The sequence below is a fragment of the Lithobates pipiens genome, unplaced genomic scaffold, assembly GCF_037356315.1.
Source record: "Lithobates pipiens isolate NorthernLeopardFrog02 unplaced genomic scaffold, aLitPip1_a1.2 Scaffold_22, whole genome shotgun sequence".
Taxonomy (NCBI): domain Eukaryota; kingdom Metazoa; phylum Chordata; class Amphibia; order Anura; family Ranidae; genus Lithobates; species Lithobates pipiens.
Genome location: NW_027507784.1, coordinates 96,529,237 through 96,544,186, shown reverse-complemented (window position 1 = coordinate 96,544,186; position 14,950 = coordinate 96,529,237). Strand labels below are relative to the sequence as shown.

General features: G+C 38.4%; 1 protein-coding gene across 5 annotated transcripts in view; it reads right to left on the bottom strand.

Moving 5' to 3' along the window:
- Nucleotides 1-797: 797 nt before the first annotated feature.
- LOC143923962 (sodium channel protein type 2 subunit alpha-like) overlaps nt 798-14,950 on the bottom strand; it is a 372,282-nt gene continuing 358,129 nt past the window's right edge. For all 5 annotated transcript variants that reach the window (XM_077447919.1, XM_077447918.1, XM_077447920.1 and 2 more), the window contains 2 exons: nt 14,260-14,530; nt 798-9,562 (listed from right to left, as the gene is read on the bottom strand). In XM_077447919.1, the coding sequence (XP_077304045.1) occupies nt 8,367-9,562; nt 14,260-14,530 (1,467 nt within the window). In that variant the 3' untranslated portion in view covers nt 798-8,366. The remainder of the gene's footprint in view (nt 9,563-14,259; nt 14,531-14,950) is intronic.

The window sequence follows — 14,950 nt, the reverse complement described above, 5'->3', positions numbered from 1 at the left end:
ACTTCAACCTCCTACTGGTAGTTTAAGGGTAAAGGAGAAAAATCAGTGTCACAGCCTCATTCAAAACTCACCCTCTGCTGCGACAAACAATTGGAAGTGAAAATAAACCAGTGACTTTGGGGACCCCACTGAAGGATAATGTATCTGAGGGGTCCGGCTGTCATTTGTCATAGTGGCAGCAATGGAGACCAGTGGACCTAAAGTAATTTTTTTTGTAATTTTTTTCCTTAATAAATTTTGGAAAATGCATTTAGCGGTGTAGTTCACGTATGTTTTAAGTAAAAAAGAATTTTAGAAAATCTTGTAGAATATTTCAACTGGATTATGGAACATACTGTTATAAAGAAAACACTCTTGATTTTTTTTAATATTTATTAAAAGTACTACAATTTATTAATGCATTATTTACAATGAGGCAATTATGCAATTTAGTGCTTCAGCAAATGAAGCACAAAACATAGAAAAACATGCGAAAGATTGTGTAAAAACTGGTAACATTGTAAAGAATTGATGATCATCATTATTTTGGAATAAATTACATGGGTTGTAGCACTGCTAACTTGCATGTTGATGAACCTGTGTGCCAAAAACCACTAAAAACTAAACAGGCAGGAAATAAATATTTTTAGCAGTGTTTTAAGGTGAACCTGTCACTAACCTAATACCGGTAAAGGGAATCAACTGTTCAAGCAGCACAGCTCTCAGCGCCACCAGAACCATAGGGAGCAATGTAACAATATACACACCCACTGTCTTCACAGTGGTTCAAGGATGGAAAACTGTACTGAAGGCAATCAGATCATCAGAGAAGTTAGCCACCTTAACTTACGTCACTAGTTTTCCTTGAGTCCTGAGTGTCATGCCTACAACAGCATCTCTGTGACTTGTTTTCCTTTAAAGCTGAACTCCAGCCAGCCATAAAAAAAAAAAAAATTAGTAGAAGGCGGCTCCCTTACCCCTATTCCCAAAAAGTAAGGTGTCAATGCTGATTTAATCTAGGGAAAGTTTTGGAAGTAGTGGAATATGTACCTTATTTCTTGCTCCCCTGTTCCCTGGCATCAGCGATTTTTAGGGCTGACTGGAGTTTAGCTTTACAGTAAATCTATGTTAAGTGAAATAGGTAGGCTGCCATCACTGATCTTGACCTGTAAGCAAAATGAATACCCCTAAAATCTACAGGGAGTAGTTTTATGCAAGCCCAGGAATCTGCATTTAAACTATCAGATGGGCTGAGTGAAGAGCAACAAAAATCGAAATTTCACTTTGAAGGCATTCTTCTAATAGTGGCCAAGTCAACCTGTGTTGCAAACTTCAAGGTATATTCTGCAGAATTTACTTTTTTTTTAAATTGTTCTCATGTTTTTGAGTTAAATCCAGTCCACTAAGCCAGAGTAAATTGTTTCATTAATAAATCACCCTTAAAGCGGTATTAAATTCAGTAGCAAAACATGTTATTATATTGCAACTTACCAATTCTTAGATGTGATATCTGCATTTGTTTTTATTGGCTTTCTTTACTTTATTTTCCCCTGGTGATCTGGACAGTAAGTCTGTCGTTTTTCAACAGAAAAAGCTGTCCTGCAAATGTAGCAGTTACAGGGTTGAGACAAACCATTTAACACTGACAGTGGTGCTTACAATGATCTTTATGAACGTTTAGAAACAAAATTGTTGCTGTAACTGCTTATAAAGTGTGTGCTGGAGCTTTGGCTTCAAGTGTCTATAAACCTTCATATTTTTTAAAATAAAAATAACAAACCTGCCTATACTTACCTGCTTTGTGCATTAGTTTTGCACAAAGCAGCACTGATCCTCTTCTTCTGGGGTCCCCCACCGGCACTTCAGGCCCCTCATGGAAAGCTGTCCATTGACACAGACAGCGGGACCCGGACCGCCACCCCCCTCATGAGTCTCAGGATTTTATTGACAGCAGCAGGAGCCAAATGCTGCTGCTGCTGCTATCAATCTGTCCAATGAGGAGAGAGACAGCAGCTGGAGCTGCTGTGATCATGCACATCTCTGGCTCAGGTAAGAAAAAGGGAGGGTCGGGGGGAGCTGCAGCACAGAAGGTTAGCATAGAATGCATTAAGGTGAAAAACCTTAAAGTGGTTGTTAAGCCACTGAGTCTTCTTTCTACAATCCCCACTGTATGTGTTTTTTTTTTAATAAGTCCCTATATATCTTATTTTATAGCGCCAATTGGCGCTCACGTGACCAGCCACCTCTCCACACTCTCGATCTGACAGCTACAGCAGGAGAGGCTGAGAATCCCCCTCTGACATCAGCCAGGAGGATGAAAGAGGTGACCGGTAACATGAGCGCCAAGCGGCACTATGAAAAAGGTATACAGCGGCTTATTTTAAAAAAAAAAAAACACAACAAAAAAACACATACTCTGGGGAACATTATTTAATGTAACAGAGGAAACTGTAGAAAGAAATGTAGTGCAGATGACGTAAACTGACCACGGTGTCAGGGCTCAGCAGCCATGATAAACCGTGGTCAGTTTAAAGGGGGGAGGGCAGATCCAGGCAGGATCATCCAGGTATTTTATATGATACAAGGGGCCAAATTACACAGCACAAGCACTGTGCTGTTGTTCATGCTTTATAAGAACAGGACCATTTTTTTAATTTATTTTTTTAAGGTTACAAATACTTTAAGGCTTTACAACCACTTTCAATTTGTTAGTGTGTCTAAATCTACTAGTACATCTAACATTCCCCACCCCCAGACTGTCAATGATGCTGTCCGAAGGTGTCCCCTGTGTTCCTACCAGAATGGGGACAGAAGGTGTGTTATTAGCCAGATCACCAGGTGAAAACAGAGGCGAAAAGAAAACAAATTCAGCCACAACATCTAAGCTGCAAAAGATTACATTTTTGGTTTTGTATTTAAAATCATTAAAAAAAAAAGATAAAAAGAAACGTTCTCTGTGAAAAAACAAAACAAAAAACTTTATAGTAAACACCTCCCCAAAAATATTTATACTCATATACCTATATTATCTCTATGTTAATAGGATATATATAGAAGATCTTTCAGAAGACCAAATGCCATAATTGATCAACCCTAACAAAATGATTTTGTTTGTACATCATCTTTAATCTATAGAAATTCAGACTGGAAAAAGTTAAAGCTTTAAAGATAGGTATTGTGAAAAAGTAAAGTGCAAAACATGTTACAAAATACTAAATAATGTTTGAAGTTTTTAAAAAAAGTTTTTCTTTAACAAAAATGTATAAGTTTTCTATTCTACAATAATCAGTTTTTTAGCTCTACTATGCCAGTGGAAAATATGTTGTTCTGCCTAATTTTAAGATTGCACAAACAAGGACGTGATTTATTGGATCCACCAACCTGTGTTTGAATGCAACAGCAAAACCAAACGAGGAGAAACAACAGCTGGTCATGGAAATGAAATAGTTATTGCCCAACCTGGCTCATTTAATCCTGGAGTTACCATTGGGTACAGTAGGCATGGGCCTATAGGAGTCAGAAACAAAGCGGCTGCATTACCTTTTAGAATTATTAGCCATGGATGTCCCATCATCAGTGAGAAAATGAATCTAAAATAATGCCAATGACACATTGGGGGTTATTTACGAAAGGCAAATTCATTTTGCACTACAAGTGCAAACTACAAGTGCAAATTGCACTTGAAAGTGCAGTCGCTGTGGATCCAAGTGGGACGTGCAAGGAAAATTCAAAAAACAGCATTTTAGCTTACACATGATTGGATGATAAAATCAGCAGGGCTTCCCCTAATTTTAGATCTACCTCTCAGATTTACAGCAGCTGCACTTCCAAGTGCACTTGCAGTGCAATTTCAAGTGCACTTTGCACTTGTAGTTTGCACTTGTAGTGCAAAGTGGATTTGCCTTTTGTAAATAACCCCCATTATCTCAATATTCTAAACAAGGTTAGATCAGGACACATCCTATGTAAGTGATCCTAGCAGAAGGAGGTTACATGGAGAGCCTACAGGCTTTGGTAATGGAAATCCAGCCCTAGGCTCATTTTATCTGTTCTCCGGGCTGATTTCATGTCTGTCATAACAATGCATGGCTAAACATAGCTAAACATGACTGTGGGGGTTATTTACTAAAGGCAAATCCACTTTGCACTGAAAGTGCACTTGGAAGTAAATCCGAGGAGGACATGCAAGAACAATAAAAAACATCATTTTAGCTTGCACATGATTGGATGATAAAATCAGCAGAGCTTCCACTCATTTCAGATCTACCCCTTAGATTTAGAGCAACTGTACTTCCAAGTGCACTGTCAGTGCATTTTCAAGTGTACTTGCAGTGCAAAGTAGATTTGCCTTTCGTAAATGACCCCCAGTGTGTTGGTTGTTCTGTTCTTTCCCCCCACTTGCCCAAGTTCCCTCCTTCAATATTCACATAAACATGTGTACTCAGAAAGCTATACATATAATTACGGTATGTATTGACTCACTAACTGACGTGCCTCCTGGTGGTTAGTTTGTGCCTGCACAATCAACCACATCCCTTTAGTCAATGGTCAACCTAACACAGGCTCACTGACAATGGACACCTTAAATAATTAAACTCCAGGGGAAATGCTACTGGGAAATGCACATATAAGTATTATACTTATATTGTTGCATGGCAGCAAGTATAATCACATTTCACTATTAAAAATTGCTGTAGAAAGCATTTGTAAATATAGTGACATTGAATTTGCTAATATCGAAAATTTATATACAAAGATATTTTTACATATAATATGTGCCTCTGCAAAAATAAAGCATAAACAAATAATTTTGTAGTATGTTGCGGCGTCTATATGTCACTGCCTGCTTTGTATTTTTTTGATGAATAGACAAAAAAAAATAAAAATTATTCCCAGTTTTTAGGTTTAGAAAACCATTTTGCACATGATTACTGCTGTAAAAAATGGGCATATTATTTTTGGTGACTGAGGTTCTCCTGTAATCAATAGAAAGACTTACCTTTAGGTGACTAAAGAATCAAGGCACATACACACTATTGCAGGGCGCTAATGTGTTATTCTGCACATGAAAGTGCATTGCATTGCAGAAGACTATTTACGTCAATGGGTTGGCAAACGCACCCAAAAAGATGCATGTACCATTTCTGGCAGCGCAGCACAATACATATTAGTGTGTTGTCTTGCATGTCCTTCAGCAAGGTGTATTGGAGAGTCAGCGTGTAGTCAGCTCAATAATAATCTGTTCACCTCAAATACCCAATCAAGTGCTTAGTAATTCAAATAAAAATAGGACTTTGACTTGCATATCATTTATTTAAAGTGTTACTAAACCCACAACAGTAAAATCAGTCTATATATGCAGTAAAGCATTCTTGTTATACTCACTGTGTAAATTAAGGGGGTAATCTGCATTGTGTAAAAATGCTGTTTGATCCTGTCTCCTCTGATTCTCCCCTTCTTCCACTGTCCCCAATATATTTCCTGATAATACAGAGCCAGGGAGCAGGCTGCACATGCTCAGCTTGGTGTGTATTGCTAGAGATTTTTTTTTTCCTTAGGAGGGTGCATGTGATCAGCACAGGGCCAATCAGCACTATCCAGACAGAGGGTCAAGGGCCCTGCATCCTGATAGGACAGTCAGTGCAGAATGAAAACTCCTCCTACAAGCTTTAACCAAACACTCATAGAAGTCACAAGACTGCTATATTCTGCTGATGAGAAACGGTATTTAGCAGTTTACATTTACTAAAATAATTGCATTTCCATGCTCTGCGTACTGTGGGAGACCAGATATAGAGAACGCAGGGTCCTGGGTTTAGTAACACTTTAAGTGAGCATAGCTGCACTAGTCTAAATAATCATTCTTTGTATTTAATAAATCCACCTAAATTTCTTTATAATGAAATGGCAAGTTATTGAAGAAAAAAAAAAGCTAAGAATTGCTACTCGACCTGACAGACACTTATGTAAAAATAAGCAACCAGCAATAAAACTCAATCCATTAATTATACCACATACCCAAATATAATTTAAGTAGCCAATACTTATTTTTATTAATTTTCAACTATCAGCTGAAATAAAGAATCTTAGAAAATGTCACATAAAGATCCAGGTAAAGTTTTTTTTTTTTCAGACGTAATAAAAAAAAAATGTGATGAATGGGGGCCCTGCATTTATGTTAATGTTTTGTGTCCATATGGTATCCTGTACACTGTATAAGACAAAAATATAATTAAGACACTTTGTATGGAATATATGTTGAAGGAGTCCCATACAGTGACATGCTAAGTGGAATACAATTGCTGTTTTATCTACAATGTACATTCAAGACAGTTTGTATAATATATTATCAAAACACTTGCATTTTTTCAAAAGACCGAGTCTACATTAACATCTGTAAGGTACTATCACTTTTTTTTGTAACACAGAATTGTTAAGACAGTACACAACTGGTTTTGGCAACAGTGTAACACAGCTATTTCTTCATTTATGAAGCAACAGTTTCTTTTGCATGAGTTTGTGTCCAAAAATAATTACAATCATTCAGGGAAGACGCCCATTTATTGATTAATTTGTTTTCACCAGTGAAATCAATAAAATGATACACCTCTTTAAGTGTCATGATAGCATTTTGTGGAATATGTCATCATGTGATCACATCAGTCTGTTGTTGTGGACATAAAATTCCAACATCATCATCAACAAACTTGATATTAAACATCAATGAAATATATATTGGCCATTTTCCCACTATTGATTTCGGAATAGGAAATGCATTTCACGCAGAGGTCTAGCGAAAATTTCAAATGGAGTCTTGTCAATTGCTACTGTCTAAACCGTTAAACGGCATGGGCCCTATACATAGTACAGCCACAACCTACTTTATATAGTTAAGCATGTATAGACGTGCTTCTTATGGGGAGGTGTGTTTTGCCTTAATAATTTCTGTTGTACATTCCACTATGGAACACTTTCAAAATGACTGATGTCGTGCTGTCATCTGGTCTGTCCTTTTGGAGGACAGACCATTTAGGCAAGCACAATAGGAGTTTTTGTCCTTTGGCAAAACACACCTATTATAATTCCATAGTACAAAGACTCGCAAGTTCACAGGCACATAATGGGTCAGAGAAATGATCTTGAGTTGTTGACCACAGCTTGCACAATTTTATTCATGTGCAATGGCTAACTCTCTGCAAGTGACTATCCATCTATCCATTCTAAACCTTCTTAATAAACAATGATATATATATTTTCTTAAATATATGCTTTCCCCCAAAAATCATCACAGTCCCTATTTTATTATATAACTTAACAGTGCATAATTATTAAATATAACTGTTTCGATAAAATAAATATACAAATAAGTGACATTACTCTATATTTATAGGAATTTTTGTTTTATTAAATAGTCTTGTTCACTAAATATCACTCACAATCCAAAGAATCTTCCATTTTGTTTGGTTTTAATATATGCACTCCATTGATATATTTTCTACTCTTTTGATCCAAACATATATCTGCCACTCACTGCCATTAAAAAATCATTTTTTAATTTACCTGGGAGATGTGATCTAGAGATCTGGACAAACAGGGGAGTGCTCTTTATGATTCATTGGTTTTTGAGCAGCAAGACGACCTTAAGAAGTAGATTTGCCATATGCGTTACAGTGACGTTACTTCCCAGTCACTTCTGGGATGATATTATAGGTGCAACCACTTTTCTGTCCTAGCCCACACATAGATGTCAATATTTGAAAAAGCTTAGGTGTGCCTTCTTATTTTCTACGAGTGCCCACTGACTGCTCGAGTTAATGTGAATAACCTCCTCACATGTACAGTGTGTGGTCGTCTTTTTTTTTTTCTTAGACTTATAATATTTTTTTTAAAGGTTGTATTATATCCCCAATGTACTGTAAAACCCATATACAAAAATAGTCACATATATAAATAAATGACCTACAAATTATAAAAAACAAAATAAAACAAAAAACAGTTGATCCACTAACACAAGTCTGTAAACATATGGCAGTATGGTAATTGAAAATGCAAACAGTGGACACAATTATTGTACTACAGTGTTTTATGTGAAACACACAAACAATAAGAGTTTGCATTCCCATGACTGGTCCCAACAGACTGAGAAGCCGTTTTTGGCCCTCTGCGTAAGAAGTGTCAACTGGTTATTTAAACAGTAACCACCAGTCAAGGCTGATACACCATCTCTTGACAAGAGGTCACTGTCTTATTATAGGCACTGACCTTGAGTACATGTATGCAAGAACTGTCAGTTTGGCATAGATCTCCCGGAGGAGTCCTGTTGACACAGATGGGTCATCTTCACAGGTTGTAAACAATTTATCACACAAATGAAAAAATGTGCAGTTTTATTTTTTATTCTCCCTGGCATCTTTGCTTTTGTCCTCTTTTTCTGCTTTGTCTTTTTCATGTTTTTCCTTGTCTGGTTTTGTTACACTATCGTATGATGGAGGTGATGTTGTAGAGGGTGTCATATCAGTCTTATCTGAAGTTGAGTTCCCATTAAGCTTATCAATAACCAGGTCTTCTTTAATAGGCAAGCAATTAACTTCTTTCATTTTATCTTTTCTATACATTAATGAAGCTTGTTTAATAGTTTTCCGTAAAATATAGCGCCGGAAAGAACGCTGAATGATGACCACTGACAATTCCTCTTGTTTTCTCCTTAGGGTAGACGTAATTGGTTCATAGGAGACCTTTGAAGGGTTGGATGCCATGAACCGCTCTTCCATTGGTTGGCGAAGATTATCCATTTCATCTCCTTCACCCAACACTCGCTTTGTAAAGGCAAACAAGATGTCAAGGCAATGAATTCGGTCACCACTTACCATGGGAAGATCCATTGCAATAAGCGGAACTCTGTTTGGTTTTGGTATACGAAGAGGTGGATCCAGAGCGTCAGCAAAATCAGGCAATTTACTGTACTGAATGAATTGTGTTGCATCTGGATCAAACTTTTCCCAAACTTCATAAAACATCTCAAAGTCATCCTCTCCAAGGGGTTCTGCACTTTCCTCCGTGGCAACACTAAAGTTTTCCAAAATGACAGCAATATACATGTTTACCACCACTAAAAATGATATGATGATATAACTTACAAAGAAGAAAATCCCAACAGAAGGGTTACCACAATCCCCTCTTACTGAACTCCCAGGGTGTTCTGCATTTGGGTCGCAGTCTGGTGCACCACTGTTCAGAATAGGTGCTAATAAGCCATCCCACCCAGCTGATGTAGTGATTTGGAACAAGCAAATCATACTGTTGCCAAATGTTTCAAAATTAAACATGTCATCAATTCCTGCTTCTTTCTTGACGTAGGCAAAGTTTGACATTCCAAAGATAGCGTAAATGAACATCACTAAAAACAACAGAAGACCAATATTGAACAGAGCAGGAAGTGACATCATCAAAGCAAAAAGCAGAGTACGAATTCCCTTGGCTCCTTTAATGAGACGCAAGATTCTCCCAATCCTGGCAAGTCTTATAACTCTGAATAATGTTGGAGAAACAAAATAGTTTTCTATCATGTCAGCCAGAAACATGCCTAAAAAGAGAAACAGAAAAAGATATTCAAGAGGACTGACAACATTTAAAAAAATAACATAATATACATTTCTGCACTTTGAAATTAACATTTAAAAAAAATGTAAACAAGTCTTGCACACTGAATAAGTACATATATAAAATGTGTATTCTACTTCACTGGCAGGAAAGGAGCAGGGGATCATGAAAACACCAGATAAGCCTGTAGCATGCCCCTTGGCCTAGCAACAGATTTTAGAAGGATATACATGGACTGAAAATAATCCGCTTTCTGTTGACTTTTGGTATGCGTGTACTGCTATCTGTTCAACAGAAGACAGAAAACCAGCATTCAATCAGCACTTGCAGCCAATGGCTGCAAGCGCTGATCTGTGTATTCTAAGGGGGATGGGGAGTCCCCCCTGTAAGAGTACAATAGTGCAGAAGTGGAGATCCTTGCATCATGCATCGTTTGTATTGATGCTGGAATCTGTCAGTTTTGAACGGGAAAAAAAAACTGCATGTGTATGCCCAGCTTTACATACAGTATCTCACAAGAGTGAATAAACTCCTCACATTTTTGTAAATATTTTATTATATCTTTTGATGTGACAACACTGAAGAAAGGACACTTTGCTACAATGTAAAGTAGTGAGTGTACAGCTTGTATAACGGTGTAAATTTGCTGTCCCCTCAAAATAACTCAACACACAGCCATTAATGTCTAAACTGCTGGCAATAAAAGTGAGTACACCTCTAAGGGAAAATGTCCAAATTGGGCCCAAAGTGACAATATTTTGTGTGGTCACCATTATTTTCCAGCTCTGCCTTAACCCTCTTGGGCATGGAGCTCACCAGAGCTTCACAGGTTGGCACTGGAGTCCTCTTCCACTTCTCCATGACAACATCATAGAGCTGGTAGATGTTAGAAACCTTGCGCTCCTCCACCTTCTGTTTGAGGCTTCCTTTTGGGACGACAGCCATGCAGAACAATTTGATGCGGTGTGCGGTGTATGGTCTGAACACTGACAGGCTGACCCCCCGCCCCTTCAACCTCTGCAGCAATGCTGGCAGCACTCTATTTCTCAAAGACAACCTCTGGATATGACGCTGAGCATGTGCACTCAACTTCTTAGGTCGACCATGTGGAGGCCTGTTCTGTGTGGAGCCTGTCCTGGTAAACCACTGTATGGTCTTGGTCACCATGCTGCAGCTCAGTTTCAGAGTCTTGGCAATCTTCTTATAGCCTAGGCCCTCTTTATGTAGAGCATCAACTATTTTTTTCAGATCCTTAGAGAGTTATTTGCCATAAGGTGCCATGTTGAACTTACAGTGACCAGTATGAGAGAGTGAGAGCGATAACACCAAATTTAACGCACCTGCTCCCCATTCCCACCTGAGACCTTATAACACTAATGAGCCACGTGACACCAGGGAGGGAAAATGGCTAATTGGGCCCAATTTGGAAATTTTCACTTAGGGTTGTACTAACTTTTGTTGCCAGCGGTTTAGACATTAATGGCCCTGTGTTGAGTTATTTTGACGGGGCAGCAAATTTATGCTGTTATAGAAGCTGTACACTCACTACTTTACAGTGTAGCAAAGTGTAATTTCTTCAGTGTTTTCACATGAAAAGATATATTAAAATATTTACAAAAAGTGAGGTGTGTACTCACTTTTATGATATACTGTATATTCTGTTTGCTTGCAAAGTGATCCTAAGATATTTAACAGGTTTCATCTGCTTACTTGTTTTAAGTCCTCCCTGGGTTCTGCTCTGATTGGACATTTCTGAAATTGCCCCAGGAGGAATTTCCAGCAGGAATCGATGTGAGGCAATCAAATAACAGGCTACTATATCATAAGCACCAGCAACACAGGAACAGAGGGTATAAGCAGTTGCAACTGAGATCAGGCCATCTACTACTTTATATATTTGCCTCTCTCCCACACAGCACATTTGACATAAGGTTGAATTCTGGCCAACTATAAAAAAAATGAAAATGACACCCCCCACCTAAACATATAGTTATAAATGACTTCTCATGTAGCCTGAGGGATGTAATGCAACAAATTACATTTAGCCTTTAGTCCCATTAAGCTGCTGCTCCTCTCCTGGACACACAGTTGTGCAGCTGCCCCCTCACTGTCACCACCCATGGTTCTGCATTATATATGATGAAACAGAGTGCCTGCCCATATTCCAGGGCTGGAGGGGGAGTAAGGAGGATCACCCTAAAGCAGGGGTCTCAAACCGGCGGCCCTCCAGCTGTTTCAAAACTACAAGTCCCATGAGGCATTGCAAGGCTGACCATTACAAGCATGACTCCCACAGGTAGAGACATGTTGGGACTTGCAGTTTCGCAACAGCTGGAGGGCCATCAGTTTGAGACCCCTACCTTACAGGGTGGTAGTAGGTAAATATCCCTCTCCATTACAACCCCCGAGTCTAAACAAGCAGTAATTTATAAATATACAGGGTCACCTTAATTAGATTATATTTGCCTGGAGGTCAGCTTTAAAAGAAACATGGAAGCTGCCATTTCTGACTTCTATTTAAAGGCCGTCTTTTTTTTAAAACTCCTCCTCATCATAGTGATTTACTGTGCTGAAACAAGCATGCACATATTAGATATCAGAACATGTGATATGCACATAGTTTGCACTGGGTGATTGACTCAATTAGTAGGGTATCACGTAGGGTTGCACCGATACCGACACTAGTATCAGTTTAGGTGCCGATACCGAGAATTTGTGTGAGTACTTGCACATGTATTGTACATATAGCATTACAAAATCCTTCCTTGCCCCTCATCATTCATTTAAATTATTATGCCAAGCCAGCAATTGACAATCAGTGCCTGCCCATCAGTGCCACCTATCAGTGCCAGCCATCAGTGCCAGCCATCAGTGCCAACCATCAGTCCCAGCCACCAGTCAGTGCCCATCAATCAGTGACAACTGTCAGTGCTCATCAGTGCTGCATAATCAGTGTCACCTATCAGTGCTCACTAGTGCTGCATATTAGTGCCACCTATCAGTGTTCACTAGTGCTGCATATTAATGCCACTGTCACATGACATTAAAGAAAGTATCGGTATTAGGTATTGGCAAGTACTTGAAAAAAATGCCATGTACTTATCGGTACTTGTACTCGATCTTAAAAAGTGGTATCGGGACAACCCTAGTACCAAGAATCATGGTGACATCTCTAGAGTCTGTATCTTCAAAAGAACTAAGTGATCACAGCTATTATATTTCTAATCTCAAAAGATCCCTTAAAGTGGAAGTAAACTCCCCTATCGTTTTCAGCTAAGGAAGCTGCCATCTTTGCCTCTGTTTAATCTTCAACTGCTATGGTCCTGCACATGTGATTCATTATGACACCAGCCATTGAATGGTTTGATAGTTTGGCTGAGAGCACAGCCAATGTGCAGTTAGCATTCCCGGCATGCTTTTTTTTTTTTTTTTTTTAACTGTTTAAATCGATGGGTTTACTTCCACTTTAATGTCAAAAGCCGATGTCTACTTCTTCTTCATAGCTGTACATTTATCCAACTTCAGAGTTTTGCACAGCAATTTGGAAGTTTCTAATTGGGAAATTAATACAGTGAGTGTTTGTATCTTCGTTGACTATTATAGCCATGAAGAAAAGTATACACAATTTTCATTTTATGTAGGAACATTGGATGGGAAGATGCTAACTGTGCGTGAGAAAGGTGAGTAGAAACAAAATGGACAGCTCAGCTTTAGGCTCTAGGGCAGTGATGGCGAACCTTGGCACTTTAGATGTTTTGGAACTCTTTGGAAAACTCTGCAGTGTAGTTGAGCATTGTGGGATATGTAGTTCCAAAACATCTGGGGTGCCAAGGTTCGCCATCACTGCTCTAGGACAATGTTCTTTTTTATTATCATCACATTGGCTAGACATGTACAGAGTAAGATAGGTAATGAACAATAATACACATTAAACTGACATTAATATAGGTATTATATTTTGCATTTTAGTCCAAGTGAGTTTGATGCACTGGGGTTGATTTGCTAAGACTGGAGAGTGCAAAATCTGGTGCAGCTGTGCATGGTGGCCAATCAGCTTCTAACTTCAGGTGGTTCAATTAAGCTTTGACAAGAAAACCTGGAAGCTGATTTTGTACTCTTTCGTTTTGGTAAATCAACCCCACAGAGGTGATGAACCATGTCACCATTAATCTTGGTTTCAATATTTGTGTCCCACAAGTAGGATTTATAGTCACCTATCAACTCAAGACCACAACAGATAGTTTAGGTTTAAAAGCATATATTAGTTTACTTAAAGATGAAAGCTCACAAAAAGCTCATGAAAGCTGCACTTCCCGAATGTATCTTAGAAAAAAGTTAAACATTATAATTCCTTTTTACCAACAGAAGTCCTTGTTACACCTACCCAGTACTTCAAACTTCACTGTACAAATGCTTGGGTCACTTTTTCAAAAATGAGAAAGGAATCAAAATGTACCATTTCTGTATAAAAAAAAACCTTTTCGAAAAAAATGACCATTTGTTTGCAAAATTGCAACTGTTGTTCTGTTCTTATAGCAAATGAATAAGTTTGTTGGTTAAATAATGAAAGTTCATATCCAGTTGTTTCTGTGTCCTTTGAGCAACACCACTATATTCCTTTACTTTGCTTTGATGTGATTTACAATGATTCTACACCTGTGCAGCACCAACAATACTTACCAACAATGGAGAGAATGACAACAACAAAATCAAATATGTTCCAGCCAATTGTGAAGTAATATTGCCGCAGTGAGATCAGTTTCATAATAAATTCACCAGTGAACAGGACAATGAAGACCATGTTGATCCAGTACAAGTAGTTTTCCATATCTTGGCTTTGTTCATCTGTTTCAATCATCATTGTTACCATGTTAAGGCAAATAAGTATCATGATGGTGATGTCAAAAGCTTGCCTTGTTACAATATCGAACACAAAACCTTGGTATTTGTTCTATCAAAAAAATAAATAAAAAATAGTGAACACTTAATGTAAAAATAATATCAAACAAAAGTTGTTTTGGCACATTTCACAATATCGGTTTCTCTTTTCTATACAAGCTAAATCGGAGTTCTACATACTGGTAATTAAATATGAAACCTAGAATTTTGGAGAAACAGACACCAATAATGGAAGAGTTTCTTTCTAAACTAAGACATGTGTCAATGAATCAGTATTTGCTTTTAACCACTTGCCGACTGGCTCTCGCCGATATACGTCGACATTGTGGCACGGGTGCACAAAACAGCATACCCGTACGTCACTCCGTCATTGGCGTGGGAGCGTGCCTGCGGGTCCTGCGGACTCAATGTCCGCCGGTGGCCCATGATCAGGGCACGGAGAGGCAGAATGGGGAAATGTAAACAAGGCATT